At 38.3% G+C, this 23,017-nt stretch overlaps 1 protein-coding gene across 3 annotated transcripts in view; it reads right to left on the bottom strand.

Annotated features, from left to right (window-relative positions):
• Positions 1-6,749: 6,749 nt before the first annotated feature.
• The window catches only part of GPR174 (G protein-coupled receptor 174), a 39,786-nt gene continuing 23,518 nt past the window's right edge, over positions 6,750-23,017 (bottom strand). For all 3 annotated transcript variants that reach the window (XM_058658352.1, XM_058658351.1, XM_058658353.1), the window contains one exon: positions 6,750-11,312. In XM_058658352.1, coding sequence (XP_058514335.1) covers positions 9,756-10,781 — 1,026 coding nt within the window. In that variant the 5' untranslated portion in view covers positions 10,782-11,312 and the 3' untranslated portion in view covers positions 6,750-9,755. The remainder of the gene's footprint in view (positions 11,313-23,017) is intronic.

Genomic DNA, 23,017 nt, shown 5'->3' with positions numbered 1-23,017 from the left:
AACCTCAAGCTTCCTCCAAGTTTCTCATGTGGGTGCAGCGGCCTTAAGACTTGGGTTCTTCTCTGCTGCCTTCCCAGGTCATTAGTAGAAAACTGTTTCAAAAGTAGAGCAGGCGGAACTTGAATTGGCATCCATAAGGTATGCTGCAGCCATAGGCAAAGGATTGGCATGCTACGCACCATGGTGCCAGCCTCATTGTCACTATTTTCAGAGATTTATTTACACACTTATTTAAAAAGAGAGAGAGAGAGAGAGAGAGAGAGAGAGAGAGAGAGAGAGATCTTCCATCTGCTGACTCACTCCTTAAATGGCCACAGCAATCAAGACTGGGTTATGGCTAAGCCAGGAGTCTGGTTTCCCACGTGCCTGATATGGGCTCAATCAATTGGACTGTCTTTCTTTGCCCTCCCAAGTGCATTACAACGAAAATGATTTGGAAGTAGAGTAACTGGGATTTGAACCAACCTACTATATGAGTACTGGAGTCTCAAGTGTTGGTTTAACCCACCATGGTGATGGTTCCTATGGTTGTAATTCTTGAATTATATTTAATTAGCAGCGAAAACTTGGATCTTAGTATTTCCAATATTGCTCTGGCACCAAATCTGATATCATCTGGATGTCCTACAATTCAGTTGAATTCTGACACTACCTATCAAGATGTAATATGGTATCCAAAACAGCAAGTCTTTTGCAAGATTGTTGCCACTTTCAATGTCAAATATACGTTCCAGATGTGCTCAAGCCACTTGCAGTTTTCCTTGACTGATTATAAATCTGGGGTTTTCCACAAGAAATCCATTCGGTTCAGTTCACTCACTAGAGTAAGTCATAGAACATAGGAAAGTGTTATGCTTGTGAATAATAGTTCATTACAAATGTTATAAGTGAGCAGCCAGATGAAATATTACATAGGACAGGATCTGGGAGTCTTGAGTTCTGGAGCTTCTGTCCTAGGAGAGTCAGCATTTACCAGCCATCTTGAACATCAATATGTTCAGTAGCCAGGAAACTAGGTTTCATTATGTATAGGTAGTTTATTGGTTTATTGGGCGTGTAATAAAATCCTGTCTCTACTCTTTCTCCCCTTGCAGAAGCCCAGACTGATCTTAATTGCTTATTCACATGATTGTCTTTTTATTTTGGTAAAAGGAACTCACAGCAGATACCATGTATATCTTTCATTATGCCATATCAACAAAAGTAAGCTCACATGCAGCAAAGCTGAACATACTTACTCTTACATATACATTGTGAGTCTGAATTTTTATTGTGCACTGTAAGCCATACCTCACCTCATATGACTTTTTGTACAAAGAATACTGGATAACAGCTGAATGTATTTATACGCCTTTTGTATCTAACTATACAACATACATTTCATTAAATATTTATTTATTTGAAATGCAGAATTAAGAATGGGGTCAGGGATGGGAAAAAGAGAGAGAGAGAGAGAGAGAGAGAGAGAGAGCACTCTCATGCATTGGATCACTCCCAAATGTCTGCAACTTCCTGGGTTGGACCAGGGCAAAGACAGGAACAAGGCAGTCCCACATGTATGGAAGAGGTACAAGACAAGCCAGGAACTGCCACATGTGTGGCAGGGACACGGGTACTTGAAGTACTTGAGTCATCTTCTGCTGCTTTTCCACATGTACTAACATGGAACTGGATTGAAGTGCAGCAGTTAAGACTCAATTGGTGCTCATATTTCATACCATCTTTGCAGTTAGTATCTTAACACACTGCACAACGCCAGCCTCAACATACAATTTTTGAGTGCTTACTGTGTGCTCATCACACACACAAAAGTAGATAAATCTAATAATTGTCAAGTTGGGAAGAGATATAGAAGATGTTTAGACTGATAGATAAGCAAGAGGTCATGAAAGAAAAAAATTCAAAGTAATAAAAACGAACTTATGTCTACTATAAGTAAAAAGGTCTTTAGATAAGATGATCATCTTTAATAACTGAAGGATTTTGAAAACTGAAGAAAAAGACAAGATATCTACCACAGGACCAGATTACAAACCAATTTTGAAATAATTTTAATTCCATGGAGTAATCAAGCTTGAGGTGTGCTCTGGACCTGAATTGACTCATCAGGGAAGGTAAGAAAAAGAATTGTTGCTTCCCATCTAGAAAGCAAAGCTAGAGAAATGTAGATGGAAAAGTAACTATTGCACTGAATCCTTTTATTCTCCCCTTTCTTAACCCATCTTGCTGATACTTGTTTATAAACAAAGTACCAAAGCCATAACTATGGAGGTGTGGGGGGCGGGGTAATAAGATGAAATGAGCATACAAGGAACTGCTTAATTTGCAGTTTAGATGAAAGGCTTAGAACAGATTATGTCCTTCGTATCTTTTTAGCTATTTGCTTCACTTTTTAGATATGTCCAACCACTGATTTGCTATCCAAATGGCCACAACAGCCAGGGTTGGATCAAGATGAAACCAGGAACCTGCAATTCCATCTGGGCCTCCCATATGGGTGACAGGGTCCCTAGTATTTGAGTCATTGTTTGCTGCGCTCCTAGGCACATTAGCCAGCAAGCAATCACTATGTGAAACAGTGTTTTGATACAGGAAAGCTGATGTTGCAGGTGGTGACTTGACCCACTATTCCACTTTATCAACATTTCCATTGTACATCTGATATCCCTAAAATGACAAAGAAAAAAAGTCACATTGTGTCCCCATATTATTTTATATTTCTTCTACAGTAAAATAATTTTTGGCTTAGGATGTGACCACAAAGACTAATGACTGCAATTTCTACTCTCTCTTGCAACTTGGCAAGACCGTATTGCTGATTTGCAATCATCCACTTAGAAGAAAAAAGCATGCACTTCCTTCTCCATTTCCCAGCCCTGCTATTTGTGATGGAAATGTGATAAGATACTGTTGCAAGCAAAGCTTCAAACTAAATTTGGCACAATTTATCTGGTCAGAGAATGATTCACTAATTATGCAGTACTCAAAACCAGAAAAGTTTTCAAGAGTTCCACTTTGGTGGTGTGAATAGTGAGTTTTGTAGGTTCAATATAGAATCAAAGTTAGGAAATCACTTGACTATGGCTAAGCATTTTGCCTTGTTTGGTTGGAAAGTCTCTAGTAAGACGTTAATTGGCAGTTTCTGATTCATTTGGTTTAAGCTTTATTTTACTGTTTACATTGGGCTTCAGTTTACTTACACAGGAACCCAAGGCATTTCAGTTATCTCAACTTGAAGGCACACAAACTTTATCTTAAGAACACCTTGCAACATTCAGATTAAGGAAGCCCTCAAAAAAGGCTGGCATTACAAGAGAAGAGTTTGGATCTTCAAGCATCTTTCAAAGAAAAGCCATCATGCTGGCTAAGATTTTTACATGAAAGAGAAATATATTTCCATGTAGTTTAAGCCACAACTCTATTAATAACAGCTGGACACATAGCCCAATTAATCTATCCTTGTCAGTACAGATTGAAAGGAAGAAAATGCAGAATGTCTGAGGGAGATTTCAGCAAAGGTTAGCCACAAAACCATGGGCAGTGTTCACAGGGTAGACAAAACTATGGTATAGGTTTCAGAAAAATTACAGAATATACATTTACATTGATGCATTCTAATACCACTTTATGAAAATTGGTTAGTGGATCAACTTGAATTAAATGTAGAAAGGCAGCCTTTCTGCATTTGTGTTTTTGCATTCAGTGGAACTGAATTCCTGGAACACATTCTATGAAAGCCACTATATATTATAGTATGGAATCTGAACTGAGTTCAACATCAGTCTCATTAAGAATTCTACAGCAAAAAGAGGAGTTACCTAACAGAAAATGTCAAGTGACTAGATGTGTTTATTTGCTTTTAAATGTACTTGTGCTGATCAATAGGAACTTACTTTACTTGTAGAATTTTGTGTTAATGTTACTAGAAAGCATCTACATGGCTTTTTGTTCCTTGTCATCTCCTGATCACACATTGAACACTTTATGTATATTACACCATAATATACTAAAATATTTGTGGATGAAATCTTACAAATTCTGGGATGTATTTTCATATAATCTGAGACATGGGATTAAACATATCTGTGGAAGAAAATATTGAAGTGCACAAGCATTTGGAACAAGAGTTAAGATGCTAGTTGGAAAGTCTACATTCCATATTGTTGTGCTTGGAGTCCTGACTCCACTTTCAATTCCAGTTTCCTGTTAATGCACACACTCTACAAGACAGAAGTGGTAGATTAAGTGCTTGAGTAATTGACACCCCAGCACAAGACCCTGTTTCATTGCCTTGCTCCTGGGTTAAGCCTAGCAGAGTTTAGGCTATTGCAGATATTTGGAAAGTCAACCAGTAGATGGAAGATATCTCTTTTCTTCTTTTTTTTATTGGAAAGTCAAATATACAGAGAGGAGGAGAGACAGAGAGGAGGACCTTTCTCTGCTGGTTCATTCCCCAAGTGGCCGCAATGGCTGGAGCTGAGATGATCCATAGCCACAGGGGCTTCTTCCAGGTCTCTGGTAGGGGTGCAGGGTCCCAAGGCCATCCTTGATTGCTTTCCTAGGCCTCAGGCAAGGAGCTGGATTGGTAGCAGGGCAGCCAGGATTAGAACCAGCTTCCATATGGGATCCTGGCATGTGCAAGGCACAGACTTTAGCCTCTAGGCTACCATGCTGGGCCAAGGAAGATATCTTGTTGTATGCCTTTCTCTGTCAGTTTGTCTGTTTTTCCAGTAAGTAAATAAGTGATTTTTTTTTTGGTCAGCATTAATCAAATGTTAGTATCGGTTGAAGCTTAATGAAGGGATTTCATTATATTGATTCCTCTTACTTTGAATATGTTTGAATTTCCCCATATAAAATGTTATATATAATTTTCAAAATCACACATATGCACTTATATTTGTAGTTGTATTAAGCTAGTTTTTCTTTTTTAAAAAATGTTATACTTATTTATTTAAGAGAGAGATCTTCCATCTGTAGGTGCACTATCCAAATGGCCATAATGGCCAATGCTAGGATAACCAAACCAGGGGCCAGGATCATCTTTAAAGGTGGAGGAGCCCAAAGATATAGACCCGTTATGCTGTTTCTCAAGTTCATTCAAGGGAATTGGATTGGAAATGTTGCAGCTGGGACTCCAACCAGTACATGCACCTGTATGCAGATAACTTACTCCACTACTCCACAATACCTGGTCTCATGCTAGCATTTGTAAAGCTATTAATACTGTCAGTTTTTTCTAAGTCTTGTGTATGCAACATTGCTTAAGAATTTTGGAAAAAATCTTATCATTATAGGCCAGAATCAAAGTTCTGGCATTCCTGCAGAAAAAAAACAACAACAACAGAAAACAAAAACAGAAAGACAGTAACACTGGGGTGAGAGGGTCAGGCCTAAGGATAGCCCTCCCAATGGAACAGTTGCCATATCACTATTTGAAGAGTCACAGGGAGGCAAATTTAATGCCTGAACTAAGGGCTGCACCTAGAGATGAGTCAGAAGATGTACAACAGAAGGTAGGATAAAGAGAATTTGGTCAAGAAACAATAAAAGAAGAAATATGCTTCTTGCAAAATCTAGTAGTGGTTAAGGCTGAAGAAGTGCTGCAGAGGAAACTGCCTGTGAAGCTAAAGAGAGTTACAGCTCATTCTCATCCACTCCCACGTACACCACATCCTTGAATAACTGAGGAATATGGTTTAAACTGTCACAATCTACATGGCAGTTTCTCTTTCCTTACCCCATCACCCCACCGCTCTTAACAAAATACGGTAATAAAAGCATTGAAGTTACTTCTGGGCTGGCTTCATGAGGGTGCAGATGAGATAGATGTGTATCAAATTTGAAGGCATTTGAAACATGAGGCAGGTCTCATATAACATCATGATTTTCTTCAGGTCCACCAAGCATTAGGTATTTTTGCTAAAAGAACTCAATATTACTTAGGAGTTTTTCTGAAATAACTCAGTTTTCAACTTGTAGTTCTTTAGGTTTTACAGAGGATATCTGGGCTGTTTAAAAATGTTCGGAATAGAAACAAGGTGAGAAGAGAGCCGTTCAAGTGGGAGAGAGCTAGACTGATAGGAGGGCCCCTGACAATTTTGCTGATTACACAATTTTGTTGTTTAAGTAAGATTAGTTTAGGGGCATAGGGGGAAAATGGAGAGGGAATTTTCTCCACTGTCATAATAAAAGAAAAATCAGACATCTAGATCTGAGCAACCTTTACCACTAGAAATAAAACATTATTTCTGTCCCCACTTAAAAAAACACAAGGCTTTATGTTGGAAACACAGCTCACAGCGACAGGGTCGAGAATAACCCTGGTAGAGTGAGTATAATATACAGGTCTATCTAAGAGAATAAAGGGGAGCAGGGAGAAAGCCATGACTCACTTTTTTTTCTTTTTGAAAATATATTGCATTACTCCAAGGCAGAAAAGCAGTGAAAAATCCCTCCAAGAACTTTTATCTATGATAGTAAGAATACTATCAAACGTGTTCGAGTCTATCAGTTAGTTGGAAGAAGTAAATAAAAACACATTGACTTTTGGAGGCAGAGAACTTCTGTATAGTCATGGAAACAATCTTTATTATTAAAATTTATATTATAAATTAAAGTTGTAAATATACTCCAAGTGCAACATTTTCACAGTATCCTGGAAGAAAAACAAAAAAAAACTAACATAAAATTAAAGTTGCACAAAAGTTTCACTGGGGCACCCTCTCAGACCAAGATATCTTGGCCTGTTATTCCTGGGACAAACGTGTCCTCTTTGTGGAATTAGCAGTTAATCAGATTTGCTGCTTAACAGAGTGATAATAAAAACATAAAACAGTTTGAAAATAATAAATAACAGTAACAATCACGGAATAAAATGATATGAAAATTACCCCATATTCAAAATCACACTCATATGAATAATTATCTTTGTACTTCAGAATAGAAATTCAAGTAACTTTATATAGGCAACATGACATAATTTATCCTGAATTCTTCTTTGCTGTGATTGAATTGTTTAGTTTTGTACTGCAATTTCGTGGACCCTAGAAATACATAAATAAGAGGTCTGAGGAGTTTACAAGGAAAGGAGACTCAGAGAGGAGGCCACTCTCTGGACAGCAGCTTATAGTAGTACTTGTCTCCTAGTTAACACTTTTCCCGGAAATCAGGCCCGGCATTGGAAGGGACAAAGCAAAAGGAAAAAGAAACAAGATGTGATCTAAAAGGATCTGTAGCTGTGCTTGTGGACATGTTTCTTAAAATTCAGCATATCCTTTATGATAAGAAATCTAGTTGATCACTTATTAGAGCTAATCTGAAAGGCAACACTGTTAGATTCACTTTCTTTAAAATAGATCCCCATCCCAGTATGTCAGTATTTATAGTCTTTCCCTTGAAGGTCACTGCTTTGATTTAATGCCTGGTCATAAGGCCTGGAATTCATATGCCTGTGGATAAATTAAAACCAAGCTAACATTACTCATTAGCATCTTAATTTCAACAGGTTGATCAGAGCACTACTTTGAAAAGCAAGAGACAGAGTCTAAGACAAAGCTTTAATGGCTCACAGACTTGGGTGAAGTAAAAGAAAGCAACGAATACAAATCTAGATGGGCAGGCCTGGGGAGAAAAAAGGACACTGACCATTTATCCATTTGCTTAAATGTGTAGAAGTGCTGCTTCATAAATAGGCACCAGCCTCAGCCATCCTCCTACGAAAATCAGTTTTTTTTTCTCCCCTTCAGAAGAAAATATATAGCTTTAATATTAAGCCAGTCGATTAATAAAATTAAATCAATGGTCTTCCCAATTAGCCCTAAGGACTGTAATTCATACTAATATCCAAAATGGTAAGTAAAGATAGTACAGACAAGGTGCTCCGATTACAAGTAGCCACAAGTGGTTCACAATTCCCCAGAAGTATTACATACAATCTTTTAACAACACTAAATTGCAGTCAAACATAGTTATCTTAAAGCAAACAGACGAGACATGGTTTCAGTAACCTTTTAAAAATACCTTTTACCACTGTTTTAACACATCGCAACATGAACTTTATAAGGAATAATGAGAAGATACATAGATAAACTATCACTAGCAGCACAAAGTCAGTTTTTCTATTAGTATATTTTAGTAAGCTATGAGTCAATTCAACAATTGTCCAGAGAATAAAAAAAACATTCTATTAATCTCATATATAACAATTAATTTTACTTTTACCACTTTCCCCACAAAGCGCATTAGTATTATAATTCAGTATCTAGAACTAACCTCTTGGAAATATGATGAAACCCATGAATGGTTTCTACAGTCCGTCTAGGTGAGGAATAGAATTCAATTTCATTATACAGCACACAGATCTTAAGTACAACAATTTTTTTAAAGTTAGAGCTTTTAAAAAAATGTTTCAATTAATACTTATGACCTCATGTTTTATCCTGAGGTTTATTTCTTTTACAATATTACCAAACAAGTAGCAGGACAGGCTTTGAAAGGAATACCCAGGGCTGCCAGAAGGGACCTTCTGCACTTTCCTTGAAAGGTTAAGAATTATCTTCACTAGCTACTAAGAGATAAGGTGTGCAGGCTTCAAAATGCTATCACTCAGTCACATTTGGCCTAGAGATCAATGCGAACTCTAGGGTCTACATCACTTACTGCTTATAAATCCTACTCTTGCTATATAGGTCATTTGACAATCGGCACCGACTCCAACATTAAGAAATACAACATGGTGAGGATTGGAGAAATTTACTCAACTTGGCATCATTTTGTTACTCTGATCAAAGCTTAGTAATTAGTGCACTACTTCCGTAGGCTCAGAAAGTGCAATAATCTGAATTACCTTGGTTTTACTCAAAGAGCATAATGAAAACTCCCTTTACTGTAAAAGTCCATACATCTCCAGGAATGATAGGAAGTCATGAGAATCAGAATTCTGATCATCACTAATAGGTGACAATTTGCTTTTCCCTGTGCTAGATGCCAGTTAGGTCACTTTGTATGGATTTTGGCAAACTACATGTCCTCAGTAGATTCAAATGGCATCTTGGCATCTTATACAGTCATGGAGAGATATTGTATGTGAATCTGTGTATTTTCTTTAAGCATACCAGAGGTTTGAATCAAGGCATCCATTCAATGAATAGGTGTGACAGATAATGCTTCATATTGACATTGAATGAAGAATATATCTAGTTGACATTTCAACCCCAGTATTCGAACATACATAAGAAATAAAAATTATTGATATTTACAATATTTTATAGAGTCATATGCTGCTCATCATCCTTAAAATAAACCCCAAATGTGATACTGGAGCGTAAAGTGTGATTACTAGTATAAGCAGACAATGACATTTCCACTGGATAAAGAGACTCCGTATCCATTGTAACAAAACTACATGCTCGTGGTGGTCCCAAGCTAGTGATCTCTCTGTGAAAGATTCTTTCTGTATCACACATTATATGCTGATCCTGGCTGACAGCGTATATGTATAAAATATTTTATAGTTTAAGGGACTTTTATAGTTTAAGACATAAATATTTGTTGACAAATTACTACAAGGACACATTAATATGAATGATGGTGGAGTATAATGCTCCAAAAAGTCCTACATGAAAATGTGAGTCTTCCATGTAGTTAAGACAGAAAATAACTGAAAACAGAATGCTTCATGTGTACTTTGCTATAGCCTGGTGTACTGCAAATGTGTGCTTTCATTCCAGACCACATTCAGGGAAATTGTCTATTTAGCATAATTCAGTTGCTGTGGTAGAAATGATGTGGTTGCTAACAAAGGATTTTGTGTGGAGTTGAATACTGTCATGCAAATCTTGTCTTGAAAGCCGTCTCCTGAACTCATTAGTGGTGAAGTAGTATATAACTGGGTCAAGGCAGGAATTCAAGCTAGCAAGACACAATGCCACAGAATGAAATATTAGAATTACCCTTCTGGCTAGGCAGCTTTTAATCTCGTTGGATTTGACCAGAAAATCTAAAGGAAAACTGAAATGATAAGGTGCAAAGCAAATTAGGAATACCCCTGTACAGGTCAGAATCATCTTCAAGGCTTTCTTTTTTTCTCCAAGGTCCTGAGTCACAGGATATTTATCTCGCAATGATAAAACCGTCTTCCAGGTGCAATATAGAACAATCAGAAGAGGAGTAACAAACCCAATCAACTCGCCAACAGTCATCATGGCAACAGATTGGGCTAGATTGATATTCCTGGTAGGAAGATCCACAAAGCATTTAGTTCTGTTGCCTGGAGTGTCATCACTGATTCTAAGGAAAGGGAAAAGTAAGCAGGCAAGGCAGATGATCATCCATCCAGCAATGCTGATGTATAAGTCGTATTTCTGTTTGCAGTCATTAAAGCGAAAGGGGTACATGAGAAACCAAAATCGCCGTACACTGATGCAGACCAAGAAGTAGATGCTTGCATACATGTTAACATACTTCAGATAGAAACAGAACATACAGAGTCCAGGTCCAAATGGCCAGTCATGATTCAAGTAGTAAAAAATCCTCAATGGCAGGGAGAGAACTTGTAATAGGTCAGCAATGGCTAAGTTTATCATAAATATCACAGCCCTTTTGGTCTCTTTCATATAACCATAAAATACCCACAAAGCTAAAATGTTCCCTATAAGACCTGGCACAAGAATGACAGTGTACGTAACTGCATAGATAAAGTACCGAAAATCTGTATTATCTCCATCTAACCCGATACATGTGTCATTTGCTGGCATGATTCTTTCTAGAGAAGTTGTCATTGTCAAATAATGGTTCACAATGTAAATTCACACACACAAAAAAATGTTTTTTTTTCCCCTTAAAGACTGATTATCAATGGCTCGGAGAGACAGGCTATAAAATGATCTTTGTGTTACATCTGTAAGCCTCTGCATAGGATTTGGGAACTCATGGAAGAACTGTGTGTTTGCTTAGGGTTTGTCTATACTAATGACGCAGGTGTCTAGTGTGCAAGCATAGATGACAACTAATCACAATTTTCTTCTTCACTCTATTATCATGACTTCTGTGACATCATGATAGTGAATTTTCTCCTTTTTCCATCATGAATGTGCCATAGAGCAGTTCCTCAAATCCCCATGTGATGATAGCCATCTCTTCGTAGGTGTTTGGCAGAAAGCTTTTCTTTTATTGGCTCACACAGAAGGAAGGTTTGCTTTAGTGCACAATGAATTTGACACTCTTCAGTGATGATTAGCTTGTACAGATCAGTTTTCCGGGATGTTTTCAGATATGTGTTGAAAGTTAAAATGTGAGAAACAAAAGAAGAGCTGCAAGCAAAGGAAAACAAACCGGTTATTGTTTGGTACATCTTTTAAAAAGGAAAAAAAAAACTTAAGCATAGAAAAATGTATTTGAATTGAAAATTTTGACATCAGTGGGGATGATATGTATACTTCAACAAGGCACTTCATAATCACAGAAGAAGTACACAAACTTCACAAAGTTCACTGACAGTCTGGAGTATTATTTAAAAAATACATTGCATTCTGTGTATTTTCTCTAGAGATTCTGATTCAATGTGTTTGGTGTAGGGCCTGGAGTTAGATTTTTAAAAAGCTTCTCACATGATTCTGATATAGCCAGCTTAGCATTTGTCTTGGAGCCATCATTTGGGGACCCTGATTTCACCCAAATCCTTCCCAGATGCCACAAAATAAGTGGGCAACAAGCTTCTTTTAACATACTTCCACTTACATTGGTCATTTAATCACCTCTTAATTATCCAAGACAACAGACAATAGCACCAGAACACAGAATCAAAATCCCCAGACAGTTGACACAGCTGGGTCCATGGCCCTAGTTCTGAGGTAAACAAATTTTAGCTTAGGGACCTGGATAGTTGCCACAAGGCTGTTGAAATCTAGGAAGACTTCACTGACATTAAATATATGTGGGGAGAACAAAAATGAAATGGGAATTATGAAACATCCTGTCTTGGATTATCAAATCCATGTGGTTTAAAGTGTGCTTAATTCAGCTGTTAAAGAAATTGTTATTATTATTATTTTGACCCCATCCGTTAGCAAGAGAAATAGGCCATTTTTTCACAGACATGATGCTTGCCTTATTTAAAAGGTTTGATACATGGCAAATCCTATGGAAAGACTTTGAGAAGTTAATTAGTTGAAATTTCTCATATCATATAAAGATGATATCATACAACATGAGAAAGCACAGAATAACATCAATACTGAAAGAGTTTCAAAATTCAAGGCTTTTTAGTTATCAAGCTGTAGCATAGCTTTGAAATAGTCTCACATGTAGTTATTCTTGATCAGGTCACAGACAAAATTGGATGACAGGTAATAGGTACACAGAAAAATGAAGTTGAGTATCACCAATCATCAGAGAAATATAAATGCAAACATAATGGGTTATCAGCACACCTGTTAAGATGGCTCTTATTAAAAATACAAGATAGCAACTGCTGGTAAAGATGTAGAGAAAAGAGAACTTCTGTACACTGTTGGTGGAAATGAAAATTGCATAGTCATTATGGAAAACATACAGATTTCACAAAATATTAAATCTAGAACTACCATATGATCCAGCAATCCTACTCCATATTGTGTATAGAACCCCTATTTAACTATAACATTATTCATAATAGAAAAAATATGCAGATAACCTATGTTTCTACTGCTGGATGAAGAAAATATGTATTGTAAATTGTTCAATCACAAAAAGAAGAAAATCATGTTTGCAACAACATGGATATATGCAGAGGAACCTATCCTAGGTAAAACAAGCCAAGCACAGAAAGGCAAATACTGTATGATCTTGTTCATGCATAGACTATGAAAGAGTCAAGTTCATTGAAGTCAATGTAATGGTAATTTTCAGCACCTGGGGATTGGAACATGAGGAGATGTTGGGCAAATGGTACAGACTTCTTGGTGTAACATTAAGAATTTCACAAGATCGAATGTAGAGCAGAACTACCATGATTAATAACATAGTATTTATTTGAAATTTTGTAGGAGAATAAAATTTCCAAAAGCTTAAAATATGATTTATTTAAAAAGAAAACAGAAACAGGAAGAGAGAACTGGTTCACTCCCTAATGGCTAGGACACCTGGTGCTGAACCAAGTTAAAGACAAGAGTTGCAAGCTCAATCCAGGTTTCCCGTGTGCATTCAAGGAACCTAATTAGCAGAGCCATCATCAACTCACTTCCAGGGTCTGCATTAATAGAAAACTAGAGTCAGAAATGGAAGGAGGGTATTAAATCTAGATACTGTGATTGGATACACATGCATTTTAAGTGACATCCTAATAGTGAAACCAAATACTTATCCCAAGAAAGCAGATTTTAAGTACTAACATGTTTTTATACACATAATTTCGTGTTTTCATGAAACTTTCCTTGATCTTTGTGTAAAATATGTTTCAGCATGCTTATCTCCCTTTAGCATCTTTTCTTTCTATTTCCATTTTTATCAATATACTCTTTCATATTTTTTGATATATATATTTCCATTCCAGAATATAAAGTTCTAAAGAGGCCTGGTGTGGTGGTCTAGCAGCTAAAGTCCTTGCTTTGAATGTGCTGGGATCCCATTTGGGCACCCATTCTAATCCCAGCAGCCCCGCTTCCCATCCAGCTCCTGGCTGTGGCCTGGCAAAGCAGTGGAGGACGGCCCAAAGCCTTGGGACCCTGCACCCGCATGGGAGACCCAGAAGAGCTCCTAGTTCCTGGCTTCAGATTGGCGCAGTACCAGCCGTTGTGGTCACTTGGGGAGTGAACCATTGGATAGAACATCTTCCTCTCTGTCTCTCTTCCTCTCTGTGTATCTGACTTTGCAATAAAAATAAATTAATGTTTTTTTTTTTTAAAAAGTTCTGAAACAAGGTCAACAACTGGTATGAGTTAGAACAGCCACAACAATAACAACATCAACAACAAATTACAGTACCATGAAAAAAACAAAAAAACAGAAAAACAGTACTGGGGTCTATCATATACAGACGTGGGGTTATAACGGAACATGCATCCCTGCATCCAGATGAAAGATAGAATCCCAATGAAACTGTTGGATATGCGTAGACAATGGGATGCTGGACTGTCTGACATTGTCTGTACCAACAATGTCGGGGTACACTTAAATAAGAGACTGATAGAATTATGATTCCGTATGAAGGACTACACTATTATAACAAAATGGGAAAAATGTGACGGGGGTGGAGTTTGGGGGGGAATTCCAGTCTATACAAAATTGTACCTCACAATTCAAAATTCAAAATAAAAAAATATTAAAAAAGTAGTCCTAAAGAACAACCATGCGTGTATGTTTCAATACAATGCTATATATCAGTGTCAAGAAATGTATAAGATACAAAGTTCTCAGTATTTGGTGAATGAAGTTATTTTAGCAAGTACGTTTAGTAAGTGTATATTAATTGTAAATATCATCCTTCCTCACTTCAAACCATATTTCGTTACAAACTTCTTTTGTAGCTATTTACTTTTTTATTTTTTGGCTAACATAATAGAAACATATTCTTTAAAGATTTGTTTATTTTTGTTGGAAAATCAGATATACAGAGAGGAGGAGAGAGAGAGGAAGATCTTCCATCTGATGATTCACTCCCCACGTGACGGCAACAGCCTCGGCTGAGCCTATCCAAACCCAGGAGCCAGGACCTCTTTCAGATCTTCCACTCAGGTGCAGGGTCCCAAGGCTTTGGGTGATCCTCGACTGCTTTCCCAGCCCACAAGCAGGGAGCTGGATGGGAAGAGGTGCCTCTGGGACATGAACTGGTGCCCATTTGGGATCCAGGAGCAAGCAAGGTGAGGACGTTAGCCACTAGGCTACTGTGCCATGGCCCAGAAATGTATTTTTTTTTAATGGTTCTGGAGGTTTAGTGATCCAATATTAAAGATTCAGCTGATGCAGTTTCTGGTTAAGGTTCCTTTCCTGGATTTCAGATGACAAACTTTTCTTGTGTCTTCACATGCTAGTTAGAGAGAACTAGCTACTGTTTCTTGTTATTTTAGTTTTTGCGGTTTTTTTTTAATATTCCATATATACAAAAGAAATAGATTTCACATTTTTCATGATACATACTTGTAACTAGATTTTAGCAGATTCAATATTGTTCGTAGATTGAATTCTAATGAAGTACTGATATTCCCTTCCTCCCTCCTTCCGTTTGTCCCTCCCTTCCTACCCACTCTCCTTCTGACCCCTTCTTTCCTTCCTTTCTTCATCTTTTTTTCGAGACAACATGTTTTGAATTTACGTTGCAGTAAAAACACCTATTGTTCCACGAAATATCAAGTTTAACAAGTTAAAAGCAAGCAGAACCTACTTTAGCAAGAATATATGCAAGGATCACAAGTAATAATTAAATGATGTAATTGCTCTTACTAATGCTTCAAGTACATATTGAATGACAAAAATTAATGTGTAATCTTTGTCTTGTTCCAGATCTAATGTGAAGTGTTTTCAGCTTCTCCACATTCAGTATACTATTGCCTGTTGATTTTTTATATATTGCCTTTAAAATTTCGAGAAATGTTTCCTCTATACCTAGTCTGTGGAGGAGTTTTATCATGAAGGGATGCTGTATCTTATCAAATGGGGTCTCATTATCTAAAGAAATGAACATGTGGGTTTTTTTGTTCTTCATCCTGTTAATTAGATATATGTGACTTATTTATTTGATGATGTTGAACCACCTTTGCATTTCTGAGGTAAATTCTACTTGAGCAAGTCATATAGTATTCTTGATGTTGTTTTGGATTTAACTTGCTAATATTTTGTTGAGAATCTTTACATTTATGTTTAGTAAGTATAGAGTTCTGCAGTTTTTGTGTCATGTCTTTGATTTTGATACCAAAGTTATGCTGATCTCATAAAGAAAGTTTAGCAGAGTTCCAGTCTGTTCAATAGCTTGGAATTATGAAAAGCATGGAGTTAGCTCATTTTTAAAAGCTTTGTAGAGGAGGAAAAAAATGGCCAACCATGGAGGGTTGATGTAAAGGGGAAGGCAGAGAGAGAGGGCCAAAAAGTGCCAGAAGAAGGAGCAAGTCTAGTTAAAAATAGTATACACAGGTGTGCGAATCCCACAGGACACTGCGGAATCAACAAGATCCACGCAATCCGGAGAATCAACCAAAAATAACAACAACAAAAAACCAAGGCAGCGCTTGGTGGTCGGCTTAGCGGCACCTCAAAAAGGGTGAGTTAAGAACCCAGCAGGGGAAAGGCTGGCGGGAATTTTAACCGGAGAATATACAGGCAACTTTAGGAAATCATTGCACAAAGCCCCTCCAGTGGTGACTAGAAACTGCAGGAGTGCTGAAACCTCTAGCACTGGTGGCAATATTAATAACCTTGGCGGGACCCAGGCAAAGACAGGGACGCCTAACTAACACACATTCCCCCCTAACGAAACGCTACGGTACTGGAAGGGTGCTAGGACCTTGAAGTGTGGTAGCCGGCAGCTGCGGCAGCAAGGGTGAAATCCCCAGGATCACAGCTAAACTAAATTCTGGGCCAACCCAGGCCGGGGGAAAGAGGCAGCGGAACAGGGCCTGCCAGATCCCGTACCTCAGACAAAAAAAAAAAAGGAAAAAAATAAAATCCAAGAGATGAGACCCGGGCGCCTAGGCGCCGAAACCTAAGGCGCTGAAACCTGAAACCCAGAAGGGAAACAAAAAAACAAAAACTCCCAGGGCCAGAAGGAAAACAAAAACCTAGGCTAGCAAGACCTCAGGCCACCCACCAGGTGGCAACAGAAGTCAAGGGTGAGAATCCAGCAACACCTTGGGCCACAAATATGGGACGGAATAAGAGAGTTAGTGAAGTAGACACAGCTTGCTCCACCCCAAAAAGCCACCATAAAGCCTGGTCAATCGCAGAGATTACAGATGAAGAAATTGAAGACGTCTCTGATAAGGAGTTCAGAAAAATAATTATAAAACTCTTCAGAGACAATGAAAAACAATGGGACGAGCTCAAAGATTTTAAAAACCACATAATCACAGAAACAAAATCACTCAAAAACGAGATCCTAGACTTGAAGAACAAAGTTGAGAGCTTAGCCAACAGAATTACAGCAGCAGAAGACAGGATATCCGACTTGGAAGATTCCCAGAATGTAAGCAGGCAGATTATTAACCAACTAGAGTCACAACTACACAAGGCAACCAAGACGATCGAGATGATGAACGACAACATCAAGAAGTCAAATATCAGAATCATGGGGCTCCCAGAAGGAGTGGAAAGAGAGACAGGCATACAACCAGTATTTGAGGAAATTATGCAGGAGAACTTCCAAAATACCTGGAACGTGAACCCAATCCAAATTCAGGAAGGCAAGAGGACTCCCCACAGGGTGGACCCAAAACGATCCTCCCCAAGACACATGGTAATCAAGCTACCCTCCAATGAATACAAAGAAAGAATCCTAAGGTTAGCACGAACCAAAGAGAAGCTTACATTTAGGGGCAGGACCATCAGAATCACTGCCGACTTATCAGAACAGACGCTCCAGGCAAGAAAGGAGTGGAACAAAATCTTTCAAGTACTGAAAGAGAACAACTGTCAACCAAGAATACTTTACCCAGCAAAGATTTCATTTGTATACGAGAACGAAACTAGATACTTCCACAGCAAAGAGAAATTAGAAGAATATGCCAACACAAAACCAACTCTACAAAATCTCCTTAGAAATGCGCTACTCCCAGAGAAAAAGGAAGCAAGCCATAAGCAAGGATGGCAATCAGGGAGATTGCAATAAAGTCCATCCACAGAAATGACAATCAATTACCAACAACCTCAAAAACACAGGCATATGGCACGGCAAAATTATAATTTCTCAATATTAACCCTCAACACAAATGGCTTAAATTCATCACTCAAAAGGCACCAATTAGCAGACTGGGTTAAAAATCAGGACCCAACTATATGCTGCTTGCAAGAAACACATCTAACCAGAAGAAACTCCAAGAAACTCAAAGTGAAAGGGTGGAAACAAATATTCCATGCCAATGGACGAGAAAAAAAGGCTGGTGTGGCAGTCCTATTCTCAGATGATATGGACTTCAAAGTAACAAACGTCAAAAAGGACAGGGAAGGGCGGTACATCTTCTTGAAAGGGAGGATCCAACAAGAACCAATCGCCATTCTTAACATTTATGATCCTAGCCCAGATGCACCCAGCTACATGAAACAACTACTTTTGGACTTAAAGGGAGACATACGATAATTCTGGGAGATCTGAACACCCCACTAACACCAATAGATAGATCAACGCAGCAAAAGCTCAGCAGAGAAGCCACAGAACTCACACAAACAATAGAACAACTGGACCTAGTAGACATCTATAGAATATTTCATCCTAAGGCCACAGACTACACCTTCTTCTCAGCAGTGCATGGCACCTTCTCCAGGATAGACCACATAATAGGACACAAAGCAAGTTTAACTAACTACAAAAATATCAGAATCATACCATGTACGTTCTCAGACCATCACAGAGTGAAACTGGAAATCAACAATTCAAAATGTCCCAGGAAACATGTAAACTCCTGGAGGCTGAACAATATGCTATTAAACGAACAATGGGTTAGAGAAGAAATTAAAGACGAGATCAAAAAATTTATGGAAACCAACGAAAACCCAGATACAAACATCCAAAACTTATGGGACACCGCCAAAGCAGTGCTACGTGGTAAGTTTATTGCAATTAGCGCGCACGTCAAAGCCCAAGAAAGGCAACAAATGCAGGAATTAAGCACACACCTCCAGGAACTGGAAAAGCAACAGCAGAAGGACCCCACAAACAAGAGGAAACAAGAAATTATCAAAACAAGACAAGAACTAAATCCGAAAGAAATTAAAAAAAAAAACCATTCAGAAAATAAATCAATCAAAAAGCTGGTTCTCTGAGAGGATAAACAAAATAGATACCCCACTGGCCCGATTGACAAAAAAAAAAAAAAAAAAACAAGACAAAGCAAGAATTAGCAGCATCAAAGATGAAAAAGGCAACATAACAACAGACACTACTACCATTAAGAAAATAATTAGAAATTATTACAAAGAACTATACACCAACAAATCCGATAACCACTTGGAAATGGAAAGATTCCTAGACTCCCACCACTTACCAAAACTCACCACAGAAGCAAGACCTGAATAAACCCGTTACTGAATCAGAAATAGAATCAGTGATTAAAGAGCTCCCAACAAAGAAAAGCCCAGGCCCAGATGGTTTTACCACAGAATTCTACAAAACATTCCAACCAGAGCTAACCCCAATGCTTTACAAGCTCTTCAAAACAATAGAAAAGGAAGCAACTCTTCCAAACTCATTCTATGAAGCCAATATCACCTTAATCCCCAAACCGAATAGAGAATTAACGGAGAAGGAAAACTACAGACCGATCTCCCTGATGAACGTTGACGCTAAGATTCTCAACAATATCCTAGCCAATAGAATACAAAAAAACATCAGACAGATCATCCATCCAGACCAAGTAGGTTTCATCCAGGGAATGCAGGGATGGTTCAACATAAAGAAATCCATAAATGTGATACATCACATCCAAAAACTGAAAAACAAAAACCATATAATAGTATCAATAGATGCAGAAAAAGCCTTCGACAAAATTCAACACCACTTCATGTTAAAATCCCTAACCAGGGTGGGGATAGAAGGAACAATCCACAATATAATCAAAGCAATATATGAAAAACCCAATGCCAGCATCATACTAAATGGAGAAAAACTGGATCCCTTCCCACTGAGATCTGGAACAAGACAAGGCTGCCCACTATCCCCACTACTATTCAATATAGTCCTAGAGGTACTTGCAGAAGCCGTAGACAAGACAAAGAAATCAAAGGAATCCAAATTGGAAATGAAGAAGTCAAGCTTTCACTATTCGCAGACGACATGATTCTTTACATAGAAGAACCAAAAAACTCAATACAAAGAATCCTAGAACTCATACGAGAATTTGGCAGAGTGGCAGGATACAAGATAAATGAACAAAAATCAACAGCCAGAATCCAAGTACCTATGAAACTGTGTTACATAATACAATGTAATTAATGAATTAAAATAATAAAATAAATTGTAAAAAAAAAATGTGTTACATTGCCAGTCTGAGTTTGTGTGTACAGACATCCACGGGCATGGTGCTCTTGAGAATTTCTGGCCTTTTTCCTAACTGTTTCCTTCTATGTTTTGCCTATGGTCAAGGGGACCATGTCATAAAACAAGCTTCGTTCTCATCCTGCAAAATAAACTGTTTTCCAGCATTTTATAAGTTAAAAAAAAAAACAACAGCCATAGTGTATGCAAACGGCCGCAAGATGGAAGAAGATCTAACCAACAAGCTACCATTCAAAATAACAGAGAAAAGCATGAAATATCTGGGAATAATTTTAACCAAAAGAGTAGAAGACCTTTATGAAGAAAATTACAAAACACTCAAAAAACAAATAGAACAAGACCTCGAAAGATGGAACAACATCCCATGCTCCTGGATAGGCAAAATTAATATCATTAAAATGTCTATACTACCAAAAGCAATATATACATTCAATGCAATCCCAATCAAATTACCCACAGCATTCTTCATCGAACTGGAAAAAATGATACACAGATTCATCTGGAAACACAAAAAACCACGAATAGCCAGAACCACTCTGAAGAACAGGAACTTAACAGGGGGAATCACAGTACCGGATCTATGGACATACTACAGGGCAGTGGTCATCAAAACAGCCTGGTACTGGCACAAAGACAGAGAGGAAGATCAGTGGAACAGAATAGAAACAACAGATGGAAACCCACACAGATACAGTCAATTAATCTTTGACAAAAAGACAGACAACAATCCAAGCAAATGGAAAGGTCTGTTCAATAAATGCTGTTGGGACAACTGGTTGATAGCCTGCAGAAACAAAAAGATAGACCCACATCTCTCACCATACACCAAGATCAAATCTAAATGAATAAAAGATCTAAACCTACATCCAGAAACCTTCAAACTTTTGGAAGAAAATGTTGGAAACACACTGCAACACTTAGGGGTAGGCCCTGACTTCCTAAAAAAGACTCCAAAAGCAGTAGAAATCGAGACCAAAATAAACAATTGAGACCTCATTAAACTAAGAAGCTTCTGTACAGCTAGAGAAACAATCAACAAAGTAAAAAAAAACAACCTACAGAATGGGAGAAGATCTTTGCACACTACATAGGAGATAGAGGGCTGATCTCCAGAATATACAAAGATCTCCAGAGAAACCAAAACACCAGAACAAAAAAACTGCTCAAGAAATGGGCACGGGAAATGGGCAGACATTTCACAAAAGAACAAACCCAAATGGCAAACAAGCATATGAAAAAATTCTCAAGTTCCCTGGCAATAAGTTAAATCCAAATGAAGACAACCTTGAGGTACCACCTAACGCCAGTAAGGATGGCACACATACATAATACCACCAACACTTTCTGGCGAGGTTGTGGGGAAAAGGGAACCCTTCTCCACTGCTGGTGGGACTGTAGACTTGTACAGCCTCTATGGGAATCAGTTTGGCGAATACTCAAACAACTGAAAATCAACATACCATATGATCCAGCAATAGCACTCCTAGGAATATATCCAAAAGATCTTCTACACAAGAAACCAACATGCACGTCTGTGTTCATAGCAGCACAATCTACAATCGCAAAAACCTGGAAGCAGCCAAAATGTCCATCAATAGAAGACTGGATAAGAAAGCTATGGTTCATCTACTCTATGGAATACTACTCAGCTATTAAAAAAAACGAAATGCAGTTCTTTGTGGTCAAATGGGCCTGACTGGAAACCATCATGCTAAGAGAAATGAACCAATCCCAAAAGGTTAAATGCCACATGTTTGCCTTAATCTGAGATGAAAAGATGACAACTTGGAACATAGTACCTGTATATTGTAATATTAGTGCAATCTCTAACAACCTGTATCCAATGCAATAAGATAATGAGATATAATCTATAAACCAACAATTAATGTCAGAATACTTAAGATCTACATCGAAAAACTGTAAAACCTACTATACCCTCAATACGCTATGTTAACCTGTAATGGGGGGGGGAGTGCAGGGAAATCTTTCAGGACCATAAAAAGAGTGAGAAAAAAGTACAATATAGCCTATCAAGATCAAATCTGGTAATTCATAGACAACAGACTCAAAGCGGCACTAAACAACAGTAAAACTACTATACCAATGCATGAGGGGGGAATTGGGTGCGATCCTGACAACCTCTTAACAGGAGGTCATGTGCGTGGAGCAGGGGAGCACTCCAGAGTGGAGCAGGTGATAAGGAGGAAGCTTGGATCCCAACCATGAAGACTCCCAGACCTTCACCACAAACTATTAATATGAGCAACAAGGACTATATCTCCACTGCCAAGGAGGCCACAGGGAATTGGATGCCCTCGGAGGTCGAGTACTCTGAGGTCACCCACCCCCAACCGGAGCTTCCGCAGGGGATGGAAGAAGTCCAAACACTATCGTGCAGAAACCAATGTCATCGGAAAGACAACCAGAAGCCCTGAGCGGTCCACAGAAACAGAAGAACAATAAATGTCCTTCGGGACCAGGGAGGAGAGCTTTCTCTGGTCCGAGCCTGGCTCCACCTCTGGACTCCCGCCCTCCCTCGCAATGACCATCAGGATCGCTTCGAAAACCCCTCACAGCAAACAATCATACAAACTAAAAAAACCCTAAAATAAATAGACAAACAACAGAAAGTAGAGCTTGAAATCTGACAGGAAAGAGCTGGCGTGGATTGGCTCATGCCTCACTGGGTGGGACACAAAGATTAGTTACTCCTCACCATGGTGTTGAGGATTTTCCTGCACACCCCCCCAAAAAAAAAATGTTCTGCACCTTAAATGTCGACAAATATCTTGTTAGAGTTACAAGCCAGTCTAGATTATCCTAAAATCTGCCAAGATCAGC

This window comes from Ochotona princeps, chromosome X (genome assembly GCF_030435755.1).
Source record: "Ochotona princeps isolate mOchPri1 chromosome X, mOchPri1.hap1, whole genome shotgun sequence".
In the NCBI taxonomy this organism is placed as follows: domain Eukaryota; kingdom Metazoa; phylum Chordata; class Mammalia; order Lagomorpha; family Ochotonidae; genus Ochotona; species Ochotona princeps.
The sequence above is the reverse complement of the archived record's forward strand: the minus strand, read 5'-3'. Positions and strand labels throughout refer to the sequence as shown.